The following is a 25660-nucleotide window of genomic DNA, read 5'->3' on the forward strand; positions in this document are numbered from 1 at the left end:
CTTATTAGGATGCAATTCCTAACACAGATATGTATTTCAATGAATACAAACCAAATCTGGGATAGATTTCAGTCCTTATTTTGTATCAAATTTTGGCTGACAAACTTTTATATGTTAACCCTTTGAGTGACGACGTTTACTTTCAGAATTAGTGTGGTTGTCTGCACATGACAGTTATGTAAAACAAAATCTTAATGATGAATATCATGAAGCAGAATTAGAAAAAAAACACAAACCATTCTTAATTTGTAGTAAATCTTAGAATAAACAAAGTCAAAGTATCCTTATTTTCCATAGTGCTGTGTGCACTCTGGTTGCATCGTTTTTCCCACAAAATACACAGTCAATCCACTTTACAATATATTCTGTGAAGCACTGTGAGACGACACAACGATGTGATGAGGTGCTATATCAAATGCAAGGATTACTATTATTATTTTAGGTTAAGATTTGTCTGAGAAAAGCTGCTATAGCACCTCATTGACAATGTGTGTCAGCCTGGCGCAGTTGGTAGCACTCTAGCCTCTGAGTTAGAAGTTTGTGTGTTCAAACCCTGAGTTGGAACTGAGATGGACATATTTTCTATGCTGACACTCCAGTGCAGCACTGGAGCAGGGCTGCATTGGTGGAGTTGCCTTTCTTTGGATGAGACATTAAACTGTGAAGATCCCAGCGTACTATTTGAAAACGGTTTCTTCTGGTGTGCTGGACAACAATCCCTCAAATATAATCACTCACTTCATGGCTGTTTGTGTGACATTTCAGTGCGGAAATTGTCTGCCGCATTTGCCCACACAATACGTAGTCACTCCACTTGGTGGTGTATCTTGTGAAGCGCTTTGAGATGTGCCCTGAATGCAAAAGGAACTATATCAAATGTAATGATTATTTTATGTAGCTCTGCACATTTTGTGTCCCTTAATGTCTTGCTTTACCCCAGTGAGCGTATTTAAATCATTATTTTCCTAACTGTAAAGTTTGAAAGTAGTTCTCATATCTAAAAGGTAATTCTGTTGCCATAATCAACAGAGGTGATGGAGGGAAAAGGCTGACGTATTGGATCCATAGCTCGCATCTTCCCACTGAGGCTCCTTTACTCAGTTATGGGTTATTCCAGCTGCCTCTGATGATGTGGCCATTGAGAATGTTTTGTTTCCTTTCCCCAACTTTCTCAATGCAATTAAATAAGAGAAAGCTTCAGATTTTACTGGTGTGTAAATTGATACAGACTGTGGTTCAGCCTGAATTATCAAAGTAATAACAAAATAAAGGTTGATACCCTCTTAAAGTATTGAGTATTATTAAAGTATTGGGTGCTATTAAAGTATTGGGTAGTATTCGGTTGTAACAGGAGAAATCCTCATTTTTGTGAATACTTTAATTTTAAATAAACCCATTTCCCAACTAAATTCTGAATTAAGGTTAAAGTTGATGATTTTTGTTTGGCATCTCTTATTCTGCAGAAGACTTGGAACAATTTAAGTGGGGAAAATGCAGCAAGTTCCAGAATTGCAATCAATCAGTGCATCTTGCTTGCAGTTACTACAGATGGTCAAGTAATCTTTACTGGAACAGAACGTGATGATACTTCAGATCTCAGGACAAAGTAGATCATGAATATTCTTATAGATTGCAGTACTCAGTTTGTAGTGCTCTCTACACTGAGTCAAAAAGTTGTGGATTTAATCCCATGTCAGGATTTTGAGTTCCTCATCTAGCCTGACATGTCAATGCAGTGCTAGGAGGATGCTGCATGTCGGAGGTGCAGTAGTTCAGATGGGACGTTAACTGAGGTCCTGTCTGCCTGTTCAGGTAGACATTAAAGATCGCATGAAGCTATTCAAAAATAGAAGGGAGTTTCTCCTGGTGTCCTGGACATCAATCTACCAGTTAAATTGCTATTCACTTCAATGGCTGTTTGTGGGAAATTGCTGTGCACAAATTGGCTGCCACGTTCATCTAATAAATACACAGTAAACATACTTTACAATAAGTGCCGTGAAGTGCTTTGAGATGTTTTTGATGTTATAGGCGCTATACCAAAATGAAGTTTGTTTTGATTATAATTGCTTATAGTGTAGTTTGGAAAGTAAATCAAAGTAAATTCATCAAAACAACAGGATTGAACTTATTCTGTGGGTGAAGGAAAAGTGATATCTTTATTACGTTTCTGAGATGAAAAACTTTTTCTTGCAATTAGTTAATGGCTTGAAAAATAAGATGTTTACTCCAGTAACCAAAAGTGTACCATGCCAATCCGTAAGAGCTCCTCCCCAGCTCTCCTGGCCAGGAAATAGCTGAGATGGTCAAATTGCGATTAATCTTGTAAATATACATTGACAGTTTTCTGCAGAGTGCAATGTAGAAGATGCACAATAAAGACTCCTGGGATATGAATTAACATCCTGGGAGCAGGCTGACCTGAAAATGTTCTCTCATCAGTTGTGTGGTCAGCACCACAAGTAGCATGAATCGAATGGCAATTTTTTTTTATCATAGCATTAGGAGAAGGCCATTCAGGCTGTCCTGCTATTTTAATAGATTTTGCCAGATCTTTTAATCCCATACACACCAATGGTCAGGTCCAGTTAAAATGTTGAAAACCGGATAGAAATATGTCCATTTTTGAAATGTTCCAGCTGTGGTGCTTTGCGTTTCCGCTGGTTCAGTCATCTCCCCAATGTACTGTGATGAAATCATAGTGTGGGGTGTACTGACATGCCACACTGTGTTTTCCAGTGCAGCAGTGGAGAATTGGGTTGTAAATCTTTTTACAAAGCTAATAATGAAACCACAGCAGCTAGGGGAAGGATGAGGTGATAGTAATCCCGTTCAAGAATTCAGAGGAGGTTTACAACCTTTTCTGCTCTTGTTTGGACCACAAAGCACAGCTTGAGTGTTCTTTGCTCCCTTTGACTCTGTTCTAAATTGTTCAACAGACTTAAACAATGAAGTAATGACTGGTAGGAAATTTAGTCTATTCTAGGTAAATGAGAGCCTCGCCTCTGAGTCAGGAGGTTATGAGTTCAAGCCAGCTTCAGAATTTTGAGTTCATCGTCTTGGCTGACACTTGGATGCAGTGCTGGGGGAGCATTGGATTGTTGGAGATGCCACCGTTTGGATGAGATATAAACTTGAGGCGTAGTCAAAAGGGGAAAGGACTTTCTCCCTGTGCCCTGCCCAACTATTCCCCAGAGAGAAAAAAAAGTTATGTATTTCATGGCTGTTTGTAGGATTTTGCTGTGTGCAAATTGGCTGCTACGTTCTCCTACGAATACAGTAACTAAACTTTACAGAAAGTTCTGTGCTTTGAGACTTTTTGACATAAGACGTTGCAACAGATGCAAAGATTTTTTATGGTATTGGAACATGGCCTCATGTAGTGTACCATGGGCAACCAATATTAAAGTTAACATTGTACAGACAACAATAACATCAAATTACATTCGTATAGCGCCTTTAATGTCAGAAGGATGTCCCAAAGCGCTGGCCAGTCAGGGATTTGGACCCGAGCAGGGATTTAGGATCAGGAGGGATGGAGGACAGAGAGGGCAGGGGTAGGAGGGTGGCTGAAAGGGCGGTTGAAGAAGAGGGTCTTGAGACGTGCCTTGAAGGAGGCAAGGGAGGGTGCGAGGCGAAAGGATTGTGGGCTGGAGTTCCAAAGGGTGGAGGCAGAAAGGCTGAAGGCCAAACCGCCCATGGTGTAGTGGGCCAGGGGGGTAAGTGGAGCAGGCTGCAAGGAGCCTGCTGAGTGGAGGAGCAGACAGATTGATAAGGGTCACAGAAACAGGAAGTGACAAGGCCGTGGAGGGCCTTGAAGGCGGGGATGAGGATTTTGAACTCTATCCTCTGGGGGATGGAGAGCCAGTGGAGACGGGCAAGGGTGGGAGTGATAGGACCATGGAGCCTGGTGCGGGAGATGATACGAGCTGGCAGGGTCTGGATGATCTGCAGCTTGTGGAGGGAAGAGTTGGGAAGTCAATGTTTTCCCCATTTAAATTAAAAGTTTGCCATGGGGAATGTCTGGAACAAAGTAATTCACCGCTTAATGCCATTTAACACTTTTTAATAAGTTGTAATTGTGGTTTAATATTGCTATCTCTGGAAGCTGTCCAATTGTGGTGTGGTCCAGTACCTATTTCTATAAACTCTAAGTGAGCCTTCCTAAGCTAAGAAAAAAATCTCCCCACAGTTAACGAAGGCAACATAAAGAACTGAAAACGAATAATAAAGTAGAAAGGCTTTCATCAATATATTTATAATAAGAGTACAAGTGTCAAAGGTACTAATTTAATTTCATAAAGCAGACTTTGTTCAAACTTACTTCTGTTCAACAAGAGTACATATCACAGCAGTCAATTTGTCACCCCCACCACCCCCACTCCCACTCCCACCATTTTCACAGGGTTTGGCTGTTAGGAGAACAACAACATCATCTTGCAGTTATGTATTGCCCTTCACGTAGGGTAGCAACTCGGAAGCTTAATCAAGAAGTGTTGTCGCAGGATTTGGTTGTCGGGGCAGCGGTTTTGCTGGGACACGGGGCCTGTCCAGCGAAACCCAGGACTGTTGGGAGCGAGGCCACTGGTGCCCTCGCCTCCACACAGAGGTGAACCCCATAGCTTGAGCACCTCTGCTCTAAAGCATCGAGCCTTTGGTATAAACTGAAGGAGACTGATACATCGGAAAAGAGAGCTTTAGCGTCTTCTGTGCAGTTAATTTGTTCAGGCTGCAACTTTGTAATTTTTCCAATTTCTTCTCTTACGCTCACAAAAGTGAATCTAACAGGCCCCCGTGTGGCATTGTTTATTACTGCAGACAGTGTTCAGATCACCAGAGGTTTGGAATGAAGCCTCTTCAGCCCATTAGATCTTATTCTCCTAGAATACCGATCCGATTAAGGCCTTCCCATCGCAGCATTAGGCTGTTTCTTAAATGACTGGCATTTTGACCACTACCACCATTCCAGCTTTTGGTTGCCCTCTGTCTGAAAATGGACTTCCTGGTTTCTCTTCTAAAGTTGCCCTTCACGATCCTGAGCCTGGTCCCTTCTGGTGATGCTGCTGTTCAGTGAGGATAGTGGATGGTTATGAAACGCACTGGTATCCATCCCTCTGCCATATTCTGTACAGTGAGGAACCTAACCGATATTAATGTTATGAGGGTACAAACACCTTTCTTTCCTCTTTAAATTGAAAGTGGAGATTCCTCACTTCTACACAGGCAGAGGACAACTTTCCAAGTGTCTGCAAATTGCATAATAATAATCATCTTTTCATTTGATATAGCGCCTTTCACATAATGTCTTCAAGTGCTTAACAGGAATTAAATTATTATTATATTATTATTATTAAAGAAATTTACAGAAAGCAGCCTTCAACGAGGCTGCATTTGAGAATTTGCCAAATTCTGGACGCTCTGAAGTGTAACATAAACAGAGTAAATCTAGACCCAGGTGGATTTCCTCTCTACAAATTTTTTAATTGAATGAAACTTGATGCAATGAGCTTTCAAACATCTAAAATCAAAATGAATCTTTTGGTTTTGCAAAATTGAACGTTTCAAATGGCTTGGAAATCAAGGTTTGTTTTTTAAATGGTGAATTTTCTATCAAGAATGGCCGAAAAATGGTGTTTTATAAATATCATCCTCTTAGACTCAATTTAATTGTGTATAGGATCCATTATTAATAATAATATAATAATATTTGCAGTTGATATAGCACCTTATCTTTGAGACGTCTCAAGCGCCGCACAGAATATACTGTAAAGTGAACTAACTGTATATTTTATGGGCGAAACCCGGCAGATAATTGTGCACAGCAATGTCCCACAAACAGTCGTGGATTGAGTGACCAAACTTATTATTTGTTTGTAAAAAAGAGAGAAACAGAAACAGCTAGAAATAATGAGAGAGAAGAGAGACAGACGGAAAGAAACAGATAGATAGATAAGAAATAACTTGCTTTACTGTAAAGTGTAGTGACTGTGTAGGCGATTGCTGCAGCCGATATATAACAAACAATAAAAAAAAGCGTGTAACTAATATCATTTTTGTTTCCTGACGAGATCTTTCCTTTGAGGTAAGGAAATGTACCAGGCATTTAACGTTTCTGTTTGTTTCCTCGCACAGCATATCAATAACGACCACATCCATGGCGAGAAGAAGGAGTTTGTTTGCCGGTGGCAGGATTGCTCTCGAGAACAGAAGCCATTTAAAGCCCAGTACATGCTTGTGGTGCACATGAGGCGACACACTGGGGAAAAGCCACACAAGTGCACTGTAAGTCCTGTTCATCAAATACACTGCAGTGTATAAGTCACTGAGAGGATGTATCCTGTTGCCAAGAGCAAAGTGATTGAAAATGTGTATCCTTTATAAGGCAAGTTCCACAGTAAAAAGATATAATAGAATCATATAAATCACAACTCAGCAGAAGGTCATTTGGTCATTGAGCCTACATTGGTGTTAGCTCATCCTATTTAGCTGTCTACTCTAATCCCAAATCTCCATTCTTACCCCATACCTTTTTATACTGTTTCTCTTCCAATACTAATCTAGTTCTCTTTAAAATGTTCTTATGGTCTTAGCTTCTCTGGTCACTTGTGGAAGAGTATTCAGTGTTCAAATAAACCCTTTTCAAATATTTATTCTAGTCTTTTACCCCCTTGACTCTTCCAAATGATAATCCTGATCTCATGCCCCCCTTGTTACCAATTCGCCAACAGCAGCAATAAGCTTTCACTATTTAAAACCTTTGCGTTGTGACTAACAAGAAAACACATGTTCTTCTCCTCTGAATTTTGAAAGCTATTTTATTTCTGAAGAGTTTTATTCTACCAATTTAGTAGTGATGTGTTAACATTGTGCGTCTGCCTTGGCTAATTCCAGAGATGATTAGTTTCTTGCTTCTTCGGAGGGTGAATGGTCTTGTCTCATTCTGTGCATCTCTAACTTATTTCGGACCACGTAAAAAGAAATGATTAATGGAGAAAGGACAACAACAGCACTTATTTCTAAGACATTTCTCACTCTGCTACTTGTACTGAGCAAATGTAGCTGTAAACATGATTCGGGTCAACAGCTGCTTTTTTCCTTCTGTAAATTATTCAAAACCCACATTCTAAATATGTTTTCCCACCTGAGTCTCTGACCTGCAACACAGATGAAATAAAAAATTAAGATAATCCTCCATTCTAACAAGATCACAATTAAAATCATCTGAGTAAAAAATGGAATATCAACAGAGGGTTACAGAGGAGCAAGCAAAAAATGGGATTAGGTTAGGTAGTTTGTGTGAAGAAAAACTTTATTGGGACTGACATTCTATTACTACTCTTATCAATTGAAAATTCTGTCTAATCAGATGTTGGGAATAGTGAGTGAAAATTTGAGGTTCATGAAATGTATCACATCAGTTGGGCTGGAGTTAGATGTCTCCCTCCCTTCCTTCCTGCCTCCCATCACTCATGTCAATATTGCAGGCGGAACAGCTGAATATACAGCACAAATGTTGCATGCACTGCAAGTTTCAAGTGTGTCTCTGCAGGTTCTGATAAACATTGCCACAACTGACATTTAACATAGGCTCTAGTCTTGGAACATTCCCGATAAAGTTGCTTAGCTCTTAGTAGTGTTGAAAGTGCCAGTAATGATCTGCATTTAATGAACTACTGAAAAGTTATTTTTATGCTTGAGGGCAAAATATTGTATTTCTGTCCATGTAAATAACGTTAGCAGATTAATGACAAAGGTAGCACTTGAATAAAAGCATTTTCCAAGCAATGCCATTATTCATCACAGTGTCTTAGAATTCTGAACCCAGACATTAAGACATTGAATCTTGACATTGAGCCTGAAATATAATGCGTTGTTAAATGGATTTTTATTGAATGATTAAAAAAACTATAGTTTTGAACTTCACAAAAGCAGTGAACCAAACTTGACAGGTGATTTTATTGTGTGTGGTTAACATTTTTACTGTCTTTTTCACATACTGCAAATCCACTTCTGCAGTTACATTTGTACACTATACTGTATTCATATCCTTACAGACCTACGTACCATTTTGAGTGAACCCTAGTTGCTAAGGTTATTTATCGGTGAATTTTGCAGATATATATGTTTAGGAATAATGAACCCAGCTCCAACCCAAAATTGAGCCTCACAAGGATGTCATGAGGCAATTGTGGTTTCTTGCAAGAGATGCACTTTATCCAGCTTTGAGGCACCATTTACTCTATTGCTTTGCAGACGACTGCTTTATCAGTCCATAGTAGTACTAGACGTTCCCAGCATCTACAGGGAGATTCACATTTAGCTAACTGGAGTGTCAGCAAGCAAATGGATGTTCTGTGGTCAATAATGTAGGTGTGCATTCAATGCAATGTCAAAAGCAATCAACTGGATGATGGAAGATCACTTACTACATGTTTGGTTTCTACAGTTTGAGGGTTGTGCAAAGGCCTACTCCAGACTAGAAAACTTGAAAACCCATCTGCGGTCTCACACTGGAGAGAAACCGTATGTCTGCGAGCACGAGGGCTGTAACAAGGCTTTCTCCAATGCATCTGACAGAGCAAAGCACCAGAACAGAACTCATTCAAATGAGGTAAGCCATCAGCAAATAGGACCTTATAGATGCAGCACATCTGGGCTTATCCTGCTTCGGTATATGTTACTGATTGTTTTGTAACTTTTGATTTTTATTATTTAAATGGATGAAGCAAATAGAATAAAGTTCAGAGAGCAAAGGCAGAATGGCTAAAAGCCTGTTCGCTGATGGTGGAGTGGGTGGGGCGGCGGACATGAAGCAGGCTGATGCTCGTTGAGCAAAGGCAACAGTTGGGTCAGTATGGTTGAAGGAGATCGCCTTCAAAGCCCTCCACGGCCTTGATCCTTCCTACCTCAGTAACCTGCTACCGGATATCGACCTGTCTGCTTCCTCCGCTCAGCATGTGCTGGCCAGCTCTACTTCCACCACCCGGGCCACACCACCATCGGCGATTGGGCATTCAGCTTTTTTGTCCCCACCCTTTGGAACTACATCTCACAGTCCATTCGCTTTGCTCCCTCTCTTACCTCCTTCAAGGCACATCTCAAGACCCTCCTCTTTGACATCGCCTTCGGTCACCCTCTTACCCCTACTTTATTCTTATCCTTCCTGCAGTCTACCCCTCCTGATCCCATCTCCCTGCTCGCGTCCAAATCCCTGACTGTCCAGTGTCTTGGGACATCCTCCCGATGTGAAAGGTGCTATACAAGAGTAGTTTTTGTTGTTGTCACAAGAGTATAGCGAGAGATTATGGAGGGATTTAAAGATAAGAATAAAGATCTTGAACTTGAAATAGAACAATAGTAATGGGATGGTTCCAAAATATATATTGCCTATTAGAGACATCTGGAATCATTACTTGGGGCAAAGTGGCAGAAACCATGCCTACTGATATGATCCTAACTTTTTATTGAATTGAGGTCCTAAAACATCATCATCAAGTCCATCCCGAGCAAAGCTGTAGATTCTAGAGGAAAAATACACACATGAGACAGATCAAGGCAGTATTTTTTTGAAGATTGATGGAAAGCAATTTCAAATGGAACTTTTCCTATTCCAAAATATTGTAATTCTAAGCAAAAAGAATGCTTAGATTTGAAAATGCTGTAGATTGAATGGGAAAGATAAGGGGTTTCATAGTCTCAAATTCCTGGGAAAAGAATGAATTTGAGTATGAGTTCTGATCTCAACACAATGAAGACATGGAAGATATATTTGAAGTTTGGGAGGAGCATGACTTCAGAGAAGCAGTGACCATGGTCGTGTAGGTAAAATTGATAGAGAAGGGAAGGAGCTCACAGTTTGATCCTTTTCATCTGTATTTATGCTTTTCGCTGTACAACGACAACAATATAGTGCCCTTCATGCAGGGCAGCCTCTCGAAGCGCTTAACAGTGGCAGAGCCTGACATCAAGCCGGGGGGAGGGATGAAGTGACCATAATTACAATCGAAGAGAAAGGTTGTGATCTGATAGAGGGGAAGGAGGGGGAAGGCGGAGGGATTGGGGAAGAGTTCCAGAGCTTCAGGGCGTAGTGGCTGAAAGTGAGGCCGTCGAGGGTGGAGCGGAGGGGACAAGGGGCAAGCAGAAGGCCAGAGCTACCTGAGCGGAAGCAGCGGCACTTTTTTTCCCTATGTCTGGATTTTAAAAGCTCTTACTCTCTTTCTTGTGGGAAACCAAAGCTGAAACTTTTTTTTCCCCAATGAACAGACCTTGATTGCTTTTTGCCATTCTAAGTTGGCTTCAGGTGGGTTTTATCAGTCCATAAAAGTTCAGTGCATTTCACGTCAACCATTCTGTGAAAAGTAACTGTGCGAAGTGTAGGAAATGAAGATCTACCCTGTTTGCAGTTGGATTGTCCCTCATACCTCAGGACATAGCTTAGCACATGCAGGTGCTATTTGTCTCTTCGTACACCAACCCGCACTCAAACAGGATAATGCCTTGAAGCGCTTTGCAGAGTACAGGAGTCCTAAGCTGAGGCATGGGCATCTGTTTGCGCATTTAGCTTAATTGCAAGTGAATACATTCAAAAGCATGATTTTCCGTCTTGCACTGTTTCTCTTGTAATAAAACGTTTTGTACTAATACAATTAAATGTTAAAGGCGCAAATTGATTCTCAATAAACATGTGATTCGTGCTTCTGCAATCGGTTACTTAATGTATGATGGAAAATATATATTTTCCTTGTAACAGAATCATTTTTATATTGTAAGAGTTCACTGCGAGGAAGAGTGCTCACCTGTTTTTGATCACTACACAGCCCGGCAGACCTATATCATAGCCCAGTTACGCTGTGAACTTTAGGGTGGTAGATTTGTCATCTTCAATCAGCTTTCCAAACCAACGTTAGAGAATATCCATTCAGCCATGTGGCCATTGTGATGAAAGGTCAGTTTATTTACAATCCCTGCACTGGGGATTTAACAAGAAAGGCCTATAATCTGCCCCTCAGCGCACCTTCATTGTCCGATCTGTTACTTTATCTTGAGCAACACATTCAAAGCAGGAGTTTGAGCATGTGAGTGTCCTTGGAAACCACTTTGAAGCTGGGAAGAAAAATGCAGATCATCCCCTGGTTTGTTAATTCATAATTCTCACCATTCCTAGAAAGAGGTAAGATGTAAACTTCTTTATAAAATACATACCCTTCCTCTCGCTCCCCAGAGTGATTCCAGGAAGGACTACTGACGCATTTCTTCAAAGCTGTTGCCAGTGGTTCAGAGCAGCATTGATGCACCTTTTCAGGGGATTTATTTTATATAATAATAATAATCCTTCCATTTGATATAGCTCTTTTTCAAGTCTTCTCAACGTCTCAAAGCTCTTCACAGAATATAAGGTGAATTGACTGTATATTTGTGGGCGAAACGCGGCAGCCAATTGCGCACAGCAGTATATCACAAACAATCGTGGATTGAGTGACCAAATTATTATTGTGTTTTTTTTCTTGAGGGATTATTATCAGACGTGTGGAGTACCCTACTATCGGTGGCCGGGCCTTCAGCCTCTCAGCTCCTAGGCTCTGGAACTCTATCCCACAGTGCCTTCGCCTTGCTTCCTCCCTTTCCTCCTTCAAGGCCGGTCTCAAGACCTTTCTCTTTGACCGTGCCTTCAGCTCCCCTCTCGACTCTCTACCCTTTCCTCGCTCCCTCCCTTCCCTCTCCTCACCCTGACCATTTCCCCCCTGCTCGGGTCCTGACCCAACTGTACAGCGCCTTGGGACGTCCTCCTGACGTGAAAGGCGCTCAATAAATGGAATCTTGTTGTTGTTGTAAGGAAACTTGCCCAAGGTTTCACCCTGCCGGGAATCGAACCCAGGTCTCTCGCTTGCGAGGCGAGAGCTCTAACCACTGAGCTACAGGACTCCATCTGACTTCTTTTCAGATAAGCTTGAAGCTTTGCATTTATTATGCAATATATATCCATCTTTTGTGTTAGCTTGTAAATATTTTTCTCTTCATAGGACATCCCTGTTCTTTGATATTCTCTTCTGTTTAAGCAGTCAGTTCAGATGCCACTGACGGACTGGTTTGTGTGAGTTTGAGAAAGGGTCAGTCAGAATGAAGTTGGTATGTGAGGGAGTGCAATAAGCGCATGTCTCCGGCAGCACTTCCTTTTGTGCAGTAATGTAGGTGGATTAAGCAAGCAGAAGTATAGTAAGCACAGAGATAGCAGGGTTATTTCCTCCACTTGTAACATTCAACAAAATGTTGGATTTTCAGGCACTTTCATATAAATATTTTACAATACTTCGGTATGTCGTTCATCCTCCCCCATTGTTACAATTGCACCTTTGTTCCACTTTATTCTCCTTTGCCTGCCTCTGAATCCCTCTGCCCGATAACTGATTGAAAATTCTGCTGTACTTGCTTTTGAAGTGAAGACAAATGCTCACTGTACACTTACCAAATAAAAAATCCAAATACTGCCGTGTATCATTACCTTCAATTTAATATCAATTACAAGATTAATGTAGGAGACCTCAAGTCTAGACTTTGAATTAACATAGGCTGACACTCCAATACAGTGTTGGGGGGTGCATTATCAGAGATGCCATCATTCTGATGAGATGTTAAACCAAGGTCCCACAATGTTCAGGTGAATGTTAAAGATCATGTGGCATGCAAGGCACGATATCAAGTATAAGGATTATTTACAATTGCAGGATTGTTATCATAAAAAAAAATGAATTTAGATTTTGTTGCAGAAACGTAAGGCAATTTCAGTTATCTGTAGGAATAAGTTTGAAGTTTTGAAACCATTCAGTTTTTGGAATATAAAACTACATCATCTAAATCGACAGGTACCAGTCAACTTTATGAAACAGTTTAAGAATCAACCAAAACAATTCATGTGATCGGCATTGAAAGGAAGTGTATAGCATGCAAGTTTATTTGTTTTAATTCTCACTTTATCTAACGAGTATTTTCTCTTGGTGGCTACTTTTATTTTTTCCAGAAACCTTATGTGTGTAAGATTCCGGGCTGCACGAAACGTTACACAGATCCGAGCTCCCTCCGAAAACATGTAAAGACAGTTCATGGTCCCGAGGCTCACATCACGAAGAAACAGCGAGGGGATATCCACCCGAGACCACCACCCAGGGACCCAGGCAACCACTCCCAGTCCAAGTCACCTGGGCATCTGCATAGTGGCCTTGGGGAGCAAAGAGACATGAACAACACTACCTCAAAGCGTGAAGAATGTCTGCAGGTTAAGGCCATTAAGACAGAGAAGCCAATGGTATGTCCTCATATTAAAAGTAATCAGATAATGTGTACTTATTCCTGCTGTTCATGAAATTAGAAGCATTTTCAAAACATTTCCAAGGGGGGCCAGTTTTAATGCTCCGTTATCCAAATTGAAAGGCAGCTTTATACGTTCCCTCAGCGAGCTGTAAAGGGGACATGATGGTGGGTACTGGTCTAGGCAGAATTTGGTTTTATTATGGTGTGTTAAAAACGAGGGACAGTATTTCATTGACTGTGGATTCTTCCCTTTCCCACCCCCACGTCCCACTCCCCTATGCTGTTGTATGAACTTCAATCATATTGGAGGTTATATACTTACCTACGTATATCACCATTTATGAGTGTTGTTATTTGTCACTCCTCTAATGAATTGCTGCAATAAAAGAGCCTACTATGATGAAACCAGAAAGCATGAAAATAGGATTTTGTTTGAAGCTAAGTGTTGAGTTATTGGCTGTAAGGATATCTCAGTTATCAGTTACTTATATTTATTTACAATTTGCTGTTCTCTGTTGTAATTTTAAACGGGCCGACTTACAAACATGGCTGTCTGCCAAATACACTGAGCAGCAGAAAAACAAATGGAAATGTTTGGTTTCTCTTTGCGACAATTATTATTGGTGCAAGTTTCAGAGCATCATACGCTGGGAGGGGAAGACTGTTACAAGCACATCTGTGTAAAAATGCTTTTATTTAAATTGCACAACTTTAAGTCAGTCACCCAGAGCTTGAACAGTTTCTCTGGTAAGACTTAACTTCACTGGAAATGTTTTACAAACTATTTTGTTTGATTCTGTCTGAATTGGGTATCCTCTGCTATCTCTGGGTTTGGAATGCTTTTAAGTGTAGTGTAATGGATACCTAGGAGTAATTTCAACGTATTATTTTGGTATTTGAAATAGACTGGTGAACCACAAGAGTAAGCTTGTGCAATCCACAATGATCATATAAGCCTGAGATTGGATTACATCCTCATTTGGGGAGCTTTATTCTAGTTTTTGACTGGCTTTCATGTGAACAGCAGCAGATATCCCAGATATATGTTGATGTTTACATAAGATTATTAATAATTTAATAAATTAGTTTAATTGAGAGTCTATAATTGGTTTCCGTAACATTGTAAGGGATCCAATTTGCAGTATCTGTTAAGGGCATTTAATAAGGGGATGTCCTGCTGGTTTCTGGAAGTACTTCAAATCAACTTCTGAAACAATAACAACTAGCATTTAAACACTGCCACGCTACAAGGGGTAGTGTCTTGGAGCAAAGTGAGAAAATATTGTTAAATACTCTGTATTAGACTTCTGTAGCTATGATATGTTTTTATATTTATTATTGGTATAGACCATATACATTGTTTATTATTTTTTTCTCATTTATTTTCTTTGGCTCCTACTTTGCTGAAAGTGTCCACATGTGTACAACTCCAGGAGGGGTCACTAGATAGCAAGCAAAAAGAGTTTCTGTGTTTTCCCTCTCCTCGAAGGCACTGAGGTCAATCATAACGCCACAGCTCCTGTCCATGCTGAAACAAGATAACCCCCACAACACAGACCAGGGACTGAGCAAAACACCTTCCCAACTGTATGGCTCTGCCAGTTTTGGAAGACCTCACAGAGCCATCAAAGGAGCTTTCCTTTATTTTAATGTGGATGGGAAATGCAGTGTCCTGCGCAGAATATGAAAATGATAAAAATTAATGCACTGAGTCAATATTGTAAGCAAAGTCATACATTTAAGATAATCACGAGAGGAATTAAAGGGGAGGTTAGCAAAAAATAATGTTTATACAGAGGGGATTAACTGTGGAATTCGTTGCCACAAAGTGTAGTTGAATCAAAGTTCGTCAATTCTTCTAAATGGGATACATGAAAATGAAAGTCATGGAGAGCGAGCAGAAGAACAGGATTGGATTGAGTGGCTCATGTGGAGGAAAATATTAGCGCAGACTCGATGGACTGAAAAGCCGGCATCTGTGCTGTTACATTTTATGAATGCTGTTTGCTCTTAATTGCATCTACTTTGTCAGTGAAGGAATGGAGTGCTTAACTCCCATGTTTTCATTCATTCTGTACTGCTCATTAACCACTACTAACTGAAAGTAACTCTCTTTCTTTTTCTTGCTCTTACTAACTGGCTGATCTAACTGTCGGGTGCTGCGTCATTTCTTATTCTGTCTTCCTAAGGACAGTGGGTAATAAGGTGAGGAGATTTTGTTACCTGCCTCTTTCCCCTTTGCTATATAAAGTGCAGGATGTAAGTTGTAATTCACAAAGTAAACACAGATTTCAGCTGTGGTTGAATAAATACCCTTGACTTAACATAATGGGAGCCTTGGTGCTCCAGTGTCTTGAAGGCCCATCAATATGTATGTTTGTGCCCCAAATGTGAGCAAATAGACCAATGATTGACGAACTCCAATGAGACCAAAGATTGTCTAAATCAAGTCGATTTTTGTATTTAACTTTTAAACAAAACATTGTTCATGACTGTCCCGGGGGAAATAAAAGATTTTAACTGTGAAGTACCACTGAGTTAGCTTCTTACTTTTACTGCTAATCGAGTGCACAAATTATTCTCTTCTCTCTCTTTTGCAGACGTCTCAGCCAAGCCCTGGTGGTCAGTCTTCATGCAGCAGTGAACCGTCCCCCCTCGGCAACAACTCCAGCAGTGGGGTCGAGCTCAATCTGAACAGCGGGGGCAGTGTGGGAGATCTCAGCGCCATTGATGAGGCACCAATCATGGACTCTACAGTTTCCACAGCAACTACAGCATTAGGCCTTCAGGCCAGAAGGAATTTGACAGGGACCAGGTGGATGGAACAGCTAAAGGTGGAGAGGTTGAAACAAGTCAATGGACTTCTACCCAGAGTCAACACTATCCCAGCTACTAAAAACACAACTTTGCCTCCTCTTATAGGAAATGGTAAGGAAGAATCTTCAGCATCTTACCTGTACAAAAACAAATCTTTAAAACTGCAAGAAGGCAGAAATCTGTACGCTCCATTTATTTTCAACACACCTGGCTTACCGACGAGCTGTGCAGTTATTATTAAGAATAGTTCCATTAAGATTAGCGTGATGCCCTTGGGTTTCCATTGCTGGAGAGACGCAATTTACTAAGTGATGAACTTTTCCTGCAGCAAGACATTGTTGCTTTCCTCAGTGGCACTTATTGATATTTGTGCTGGCGTGCAGAGAGAAATTCTATGTGCGTTTGTACTGCAAGTTGTGGCCTGCTTGGCTGGAGAGGTTCATACTTGCAGATCTGCTGTTGCAACTACTTTGCAGATTTAGTTGATTTCTGGATTTTGGCTGTGACAGAAAGGATGCTTGAGCTGAGAGTAGTGGCACTGATTGCTACCCAAATAGTGAGTGCACAGTTGGCAGGTATGTAACCTTTCATTCTGCACAGTGAAGAAAAATCCCACCATGGCATGGCGGGTAAAGGCACTGTACTTACCCAGAGGTTCGAACTCTGGTTTTGCTGGTCTTGGGCAGTTAAAGCACTATTACAAAACGTTATTGTTGGGTATTAGAGGACAACTGGTTCTTGTGGAGCCATCGTCCAATAAAAGAATAGACAGTCAACCATACTCAGGAGAGAAGGGAAAGGGGTAAAATTTGAAGAGGAAAAAAACATTCGTAGAATTAGGTAATTCTACTCCCTCCACAAACAATGCAACACCGACCCAATGGTGGAATGTTCTCCATTCTCTCTTCTCTCCTGGAGAAAACCTCCACAGGCATAGTCTCTGAACCTCAAAGGCAAACAAGCACAACTACAAAACAGTATTCCATTTCCAGATCTTCACTGTGTAAACCTAGCTCTCTTCCCTCCACAAGTCACATCTCCCTTTTTCCCCACCTGCCACCAAGGCCTAGAGCATAGAGATCATTGGGCTCATTCTGGTCTTCTTTTAAAGTCATTACCATTCAACCTCATCTTCAAATCCCTTCAAGCCCAAGCACCTCCCTACCTCTTTGACCTGCTTGCTCCCCAACCCACTACCTGCTGCTTCGGCTCAATGCCTCCAGGCTCCTGCTTGTTGCCCGTGCTCTCCATTTCCATCATCGGTGGCCACAATTTCAGCCACTATGCCCCAAAACTCTGGAACACTGGTCCTTTATCCCTCTGCTTTGCCCGTCACCCCCGCACCCCCCCCCACCCACCCCGTCTTTAGGTCACACCTGAACACCTTCCTCTTTAACCGTGCCTACCGTCACCTCCCCCTGGCTCAGTGAGATGCTCCATCACTGTCAAGCGCTCTCAGATGCTACCCTGCATGAGGGGTATTATATAAATGCAAGTTATTATTACTGTTATTATTGAACCATAAAGAAACAAAAAAGGACTGTGACTTCTTAATAGTTTAGTGCGTTACAGAGCCATACAAGCACCAGAGAAATCCCAGATTCCATCTGAGTTAGCTGATCTCATCTGGGGCAGCAGTTGAGACACTACAACTGTCCTCAACGCCCAGGTGAGGTGAAAAAAAATATCCAGGTTCGTTCTCCTGAACTATTCAGTGTGGAGAGAATATCAGCTTCAAATAAGAGTTGCTGTACATGACTAGATGCAGGCTAGCATGTTCCCGTTCAAACCAATGCAAGCCACAGACACAGCTTGCTGACTTGACGTTTCATCGCTGACTCCTTTCACTCTGAGAACAACGTTTTAAATTACAGTCATCCAAAGCGTGTGTGAGTTATGCACATCTTTGATGTTTGTGAAAGAACAACATTGTGTCACGGATGAGATATTGTATCCAATCATTTAGTCTAAACACAGGATAAGCACTGGTACACTTCAGAGATTCCTTGTAGAGCAGATCTGAGGAACACTCTAACATCCTGCTCCAGATTACATGTTTATTGGGTTAACACATTTCACTTATGACAAATATGACTTCATGACCGTTTCAGATACCACATCTCCATTAGGCAGTGTTTAGACTTCTTAACTAACAGACATTTATAAAGTAATTGCTTGAAATGATTTTTGTCTGGTTTCCAAAAACAGCATTATAAAGGGGAGATAGTGGGCGACCGATTTTGGGAAAACATTTGAAAGGTAGGAAAACAGTTGAATGGTGGGACATAATATGCAAAGACTACAGATTTATTTTGTTTTACCTCTTATAAATGCAAGCAGTCTGCCCAAGCATTTAATTTGCTCACCTAACTTTTTTGAATCTATCTTGAGTTAAGTGTCTTAGTGAAATATTGTATTTATTTTAATCAATTTCTCTTAGATAATGGAGCAAAATGTTATCAATCAAACAAAATGAGCGACTGCAGTCTGCTATAGCATGGGTTTTGCATTGTCCGAAAGCTTGTGTGCTCCTTAATGCAACTACTAGATTATCTCAATGTAAAATATTACTATCATCCCCTCTTTAAGTTCACCATCTTCCCACTCCATTGTGATTTAACATTAGCCATACTGTTGTTTCAAATTCTAAATGAACATTAAACACATCTTATCATTTAATCACAGGCTCTCAGCTGGACAGCTCTATTGTTGGAGGATCCATGACTATATTGCCAAATAGAAAAGAACTTTTGAACTCAGAGATCACAACGTTGAACAAGCTCAATGAACGACGTGATAGCACCACCAGTACTATTAGCTCTGCCTATATGAGCAGCCGCAGGTCTTCTGGTATTTCACCATATCTTTCCAGTAGAAGGTCCAGTGAGTTCTCCCAGGCTGAAGGCCGACTACACAACCTGAGTGTTGCAGATTCCTACGATCCCATCTCAACAGATGCATCAAGGCGGTCAAGTGAGGCCAGTCAATGTGATGGGCTACCTGGGCTACTGAATCTTACCCCAGCACAGCAATATCGGCTGAAAGTCAAATATGCTGCAGCCACAGGTGGACCACCACCAACTCCATTGCCAAATATGGAGCGCATGAGCCTAAAGACCAGGATGGCTCTGTTTGGTGACTGCAGAGAGAATGGCGTATCTCCCTTTACCCAAGGAAATATTTCTCGAAGATGCAGTGACGGTGGTGTCAGTGGGTATGGCAGGAGGCTTCTGTTACCTCATGATTCTTACGGGATAAGAAGAGCCAGTGATCCAATAAGGACTGCAGTAGATCCTTTTTCTTCACCTCGAGTACATCGATTTAACAGTCTTAACAATGTTAACCCTCTCCCTGTGCCTCCATCAATGGAACGACGCAATCTCAGTCTTCAGAACTACACTCGCTCTGACGGAAACCTCCATCGGAATATCTACTCTCCTTGCCCTCCAAGTATTAGTGAAAATGTTGTCCTGGAGGCCATCGCTATGGAATCATGCAGCCTTATTGATGAGGATATCCTGCCAGATGATGTAGTTCAGTACCTAAGTTCACAGAACAATAAATCGGGCAGTAATAATTTACAGAATCCCATAAATATGCCAAGTCAGGACATATACAGCCATTTGCAAAACATACAACCCAATGAAATACAACAAGATATCACAGGAATTTTTCCTACTTTCGACCAGTCCCATTCAATCAACAATTCGGTGAACCAGCAGTACCACAGCCCACAAGTAAACTCTGAAGCTAATAAGGATGATCTGCCAATTCAGTGGAATGAAGTAAGCTCAGGAAGTGTCGACATGTCACCTCAGAAACAAAAGTATGGGCAGCGGTCCATGGTTTCAATGCAGCAAAGCCGTGCACTCGGGCTATTCAACAACACAATGAATCCTCAACAAAACTTGCCAAAGGGTCAACAGAATGTGTTTACAGGTCAACAAAATGGCTTTCAGCAGTACATGGAAGTGGCTCCGTACAGTGTTCAGCAGAGCAATACTAATGCAGGGAATTCTTTCAATCTCCAGTTAAGTAAAGGACAACAGCATAACCGAAACCTGAACAGGCAGATGTTGACTTCTGCAGGCATTGATTGCTCTTACAATACAAACTCAGCGACGCAAGAGATAGGGTTGAACTGTTTACAGTCCAATAGCAGCCAAGATGGGTCTATGCTCTCTTCCGTGCCAACGGGTCACCAAGCAGTTAAGATGTCCGATGGAATGCAAAACAGAAATATGATGGTGCAGGATTTCTTTCAGTGTCAGCAAACTGCGAATCAGCAGAGAAATGAAGGGTTGCACTTCCATGGAATGAATAGACCTATTCAAATGAACGTCAGTGGCTCAGATCTTAATGGAGCAAGTAGTCAGCCACCTCAAGCTGCACTGTTTCCAGGACTTCAAGGTTCTCAGCACATTTCTCAAAATTTAGGAAATCAACCATTTGGATTGTTCGTGACAAAAGCTCATCAAGTATATGCAGCTCATAATGGCAACAAGCAGCAGCAGCAGCAGAGTCTACTGACAAGTAATACGCCACATCAGACCATCAATAATATTAACCAGATGTTAAGCATGACCAGTATTAAGACCGAGATGCAGGATCAGATTCAGACCTTTCGCAGCTCCTGTGCTAATATGCAGCATTATGCTGGTCAAGCGTATGACCAGAACTCTAACTGCAAACAGCAAGCTATGAAAGCTGGGTTGTTCACTGCTCAGGAGGTTAGCTGCCAGCTGCAACAGGCTGGCCATTCAAAGTCTTCTGAACTGCTTTCCCCAGGTGCCAACCAAGTGACTAGCACAGTTGACAGCAATAGCCTAGACACTCTACAGATTGATTTTGATGCCATCATAGATGATGGGGACCATGCCAGCTTAATTTCAGGAGCCCTGAGTCCAAGCATTCTGCAAAATTTCTCCCAGACTTCTTCCCGCCTCAACACCCCCCGCACCTCTCTCACATTCCACAGCATGCCAGTGAGCACATCAAACATGGCCATTGGCGACATGACCTCCTTGCTCACGTCACTTGCAGAAGAAAGCAAATTTCTTACCATTATGCCATAAGACTTAAAAGAACTGAACATCTACATACAGACAGGGTCCTATTATCTTTAGTCACCTATGTACTCTTAGCCATTTCATCCCACCTATGGGATGCATTTCCATTATATCCCTTTTATGGGATAAAGACATCTGAATTTAGGTAACCCCTATGTACCATGCTTGGGAGAATGGGTCTTCCATTGCAGTTTTGTTTTGAAATGAACGGCATCAGTGTTGTTTTTTTTTAAGTTAGTGGGTATTTTTTTACTCTCTAACAGTGTTACTGAGAAAAGGATTTGGGGTAAGTGTTTAATATGCATGTTTAGAACACTAAAGTTAAATAAGGCCAAACATAAGCACTGTCTTCTATAGTTATCATTACTACCGTAAGTTTTATGCATTTTGTCAGATGTTAACATTTTCACAAGAAGGTGTGTTTTGCTGCAGGGTAGTTATTTTAATGAACGAGTATCCTTGTGAAATTGTTGACTGATTTGACCAGCTTCGTAAATGAAGCCACCAAAATTACCTGACTCAGGTAGGTCTTTTATTTGTTCTTAATAGTCTGTTGACCTACAGTTGTTTTAAAAGTGATGTGAAAGGCTTTACAGCCAGCCAGAATGCTTGAGTGTCTTTATTTGATAATGTTATATCAGACATTTTTACTGTTTTAACTTGTTTTATTTGTACTGTTATTTTGTTTAATTCTCTTGTCAGGAAAGCCATATGGAGGCAGGTACTAGTTTTAGAACAATTTTAATGATTGTTTTTTTTGTTTGGGCTCCATAGTACTGTATGCAGTCTAAAGTAGCTGTGATCATTTCTTAATTGTTAGTCTAGTGAACTAGAATGTATTGGTTGCCCGTCATGAAAAGCAGCATGTTACTTGCTGAATACATGTCTATTAGGTATGTGCCTTATTTTTTGTGTCAGTTTTACACATAGGGACCAAGGATACTGCCAAATCTCTGATTGATAGATGTGCTTGATGTTAAGCAGTTAACACTCCACTGTTTAGTATTTCCTCTCTGAGGTGTCACGTCTGATGCCCTAGAATCTGTGTATTAAAGCTCATGAATTCTTCAGTTTAAAAACCTATGCTATTGTGGTGTATCTTTCAAACTGGTAAAATACACACAATACCTTCAATAATTTCAGTATTTTTTAGACTTCTTTTGGTGGAAAAACATTAATAAAATGTAATCCTCTTAATGTAAATACATAAAATATAGAGTTAGGATTGCCATGAAGAATTTTAGTGATATTGTTGACATTTTCAGCTGTGATCTGTAAGGCCCACGTAGCCTTTGACCAGACTGAAGTGTGTAGCAGTGTGTATGTATACAATGTACTTTTGCTTTCAGAACCACTTAGCTATTGTACAACTGAGGAACAAACATTTGTACAATTTTAATAAACTTCTCATTCTTAATTTTTCCAAGTGCATCTTTTGTAGATTGTGGCTTAAACAGGGTGCTGCATAACTTGCAAATAAATGGCAAGAGGTAAGAATTTCTATTCAAACATTTTAATATTAAATACTTTGATTTACTTATATCAATAAATAATAATCCTTGCATTTGATATAGTGCCCTATCATGTTGCTGAGACATCTCAAAGCGCTTTACAGAATATATTGTAAAGTAGATTCACTGTATTTTGTAGGTGAAACTCGGCAGCCAATTGCGCACAGTAGTATCCCAAACAGTTGTAGATTGACACACTTTTTTTGAGGGTGTGGAGTGGGGAGGGGCGGGATTATTACAACAACAACTTGCACTTATATAGCGCCTTCCACTCACAGTTTAACAGTATTAACCCCTGGAAAGCGATCTGCCAATCGACCTAACAATCGGGTTCCTACTTACTGCTAGGTAAACAGAGGTATGTGGAGTAAGAAATCTTGCCTACCACCCTGCCGGGGAATCAAACCCAGGTCCTTTCACTTGCAAATCAAGCGTGCTAACCATTACACTACTGTGAGAGATAGGCTGAATAAAAATGGAGTGGACTATAGTAGCTCAAAAGAAGCATAGGTTAGCATTGGTTTAGCTGTAAACCTTTTGAACATCTGTTCACCTGCCGAATGTATCAGCCTGGTTTGGCTGGTTGCCACTCTCTCCTCTGAGTCAGAAGGTTGTGGGTTCAAGCTCCAAGCCGGGACATGGGACTCACGTAGTCTGAGATGGCACACCGGTGCAGTGCTGGCAGTTTGCTGCATTGTTGGAGGTAGAGTCCTTTAGATTAGATGTTAAACTGAAGTACTGTCTACCTGTCAGGTGATCATTAAAGATCTATTGGCACCATTTAAAAAATGAAGAGAGTTTCTCCTGCTATCCGGCCCAACAATCCCCCAAATAAAATTGGTCATTCACTTCATGGGTGTTTGTGAGACTTTGCACTGTACAAAACACAGTCACTGCACTTTACAGTACACTATAAAGCTCTTTAGAACTTGTCCCATACCCAAATGCAAAACCAAGGTTTTGAACCTTTTAATTTGACACTTTACTTAGCAAAATATTGGTGACGTATTTGTCTATTTGAGTTTTCCTAATTCATGAAATCAAACCTCCCATTATAGCACCAGCTCAGGATATATATATTATATAATATATATACGTACAAACACACACACACTCACACACACCGCATGACTGCAAACATTCAAATCTGATTTTCTTGTACCCTAAGAATTAATGTATTAGGATGTACAAAGAATCAGTGATGGGTGTGGACTTGCATTTTTCCTTTTGCCTCTGCCTCAGTTGCTTCCAACCCATTTCATCTTAAAAGAACACCTGAGAATCGGATGAAGACATCCTTTTGGCTCATTTGATCTCATCCTTCCAGGATATCCAACCTATTGTTCTCCCATTACAGCATCAAGATTTTTTTAAAAAATGAGTCCAGCGTTCAGGCCTCAACCAGCCTTCCTGGTAACCTATTCCAAGACTGTCTGACCTCTGATTTCTTCCAGTGAACCCGCCTTTGATTTCCTCCTGCCCTCCAGGAGTCCTGGCTTTGAGTGTATACCTTCCATGGTTGTTCAATGTGATGTGGAACAGTTATCAGAGGTTATTATTCCAAGAGAGATGATTAAAAAGGTTATATAAGATGGACATATCATCAAGTCCTAATAATTTGTAGCCTATGCAATACCTCTCTGTTTTTAAAAAAAAACTAGACTGCATCAGGCAGTAAATTATATTCCAGTTCATCTTACTTTAGCTATTAGTAAGTAATAGAATCAAAAGTACAAATTGGGGAAGATTTTGGAAAAACACAACTAACCAGGCCCTGTCAGCATGGATTTCTAAAAGGCAAGATCAACTTCACTTGGAATCTTGTGACACTTATATATAATTTGTTGAAGAAATAACAGGATAGATAAAGGAAATTCAGTGGCTGTGGTTTATGTGGATTTTCAAAGTGAGTTTAATAAGATACCGTATAAAAGATGTAGGGCAAAGATTATAGTGCAAGGAATTGAGGGAAATGTGGTCACATTGGGTTGGAGAGTGGAAAGCAAAGAATAGGGTGAAAAGAAAGTTTCTCGGACTTTGGAAATGTAGTCAACAGTGTTCCAGAGGGAACGTCCTCCCGACGTGAAAAGCGCTATATCAAATGCAAGGATTATTATTATTATTATTATCTCTGTTGGGGCAGCTCATAGTTGCTACATATAAATATCATATCTAATAATGATGAAAGATTATTCAAACATATGATAGACAAATAATCGGGTTTGGAGCCTAAAATACTGAGGAAAGCAAGGGTGGGTAGAAAGCTTGAGCATATTTAGACTAAATATATATCATATATATGAACATGATATGGATTTAGGAATAGAGGGATATTATTGAAATTTTCTGCCATCACCAAATTAGAGGCTTTGCATAACTCACTCTTCCTCGACCCTAGACTCCAGGACCACTGCCTGTTCCCCAATAGGCAGTTGAGCCTTCAGCCTTTCTGCCCCCACCCTCTGGAACTCTATCCTAGAGTCCCTCCGTCTCGCTTCCCTACCTTGCCTCCTTTAGGGCCCATCTCAAGACCTTCCTTTTCCACCATGCCTTCAGTCATCTTCTTTCCTCCAATCCTCTTAACTTCCACCCCTCTCTGATTCCAACCTGCAGCTCGGGTGCAAACCCCTCATTGTTCAGCGTCTTGGGGCATCCTACAATGTGAAAGGTGAAATTTGTTGTTTTTATGAGGATTGTGAAAGTCCGCAAGAGGGCAGATAAGATAGCAGAGTGGGGAAATAGGTGCTCAAAATGTGATCTTGTTAGTCCATTTTGGGTGTGAGAATAAGGAAAGGAAATTAACCTTAAATTTTAAGATTTTAAATTGTGTAGAAGAGTAGAGGAACCTTATAGTTGTAGAAAATGCCATATAAAAGGTGGTTTGAAGTATTGAGGGAAAGCACTAATGTGTACAAAGGTGTTATTTTGTAGTCACGGATCAGGAGGAATGTTTCTGTA

At 40.8% G+C, this 25660-nt stretch overlaps 1 protein-coding gene across 8 annotated transcripts in view; it reads left to right on the forward strand.

Moving 5' to 3' along the window:
* The window catches only part of LOC103181539 (transcriptional activator GLI3), a 219517-nt gene extending 196909 nt beyond the window's left edge, over positions 1–22608 (forward strand). For all 8 annotated transcript variants that reach the window (XM_042331867.1, XM_007898098.2, XM_007898100.2 and 5 more), the window contains 5 exons: positions 6133–6282; positions 8447–8611; positions 13016–13300; positions 15906–16233; positions 18808–22608. In XM_042331867.1, coding sequence (XP_042187801.1) covers positions 6133–6282; positions 8447–8611; positions 13016–13300; positions 15906–16233; positions 18808–21197 — 3318 coding nt within the window. In that variant the 3' untranslated portion in view covers positions 21198–22608. The remainder of the gene's footprint in view (positions 1–6132; positions 6283–8446; positions 8612–13015; positions 13301–15905; positions 16234–18807) is intronic.
* Positions 22609–25660: the final 3052 nt, after the last annotated feature.

Source organism: Callorhinchus milii, unplaced genomic scaffold (assembly GCF_018977255.1).
Source record: "Callorhinchus milii isolate IMCB2004 unplaced genomic scaffold, IMCB_Cmil_1.0 Scaffold2, whole genome shotgun sequence".
Taxonomy (NCBI): Eukaryota; Metazoa; Chordata; class Chondrichthyes; order Chimaeriformes; family Callorhinchidae; genus Callorhinchus; species Callorhinchus milii.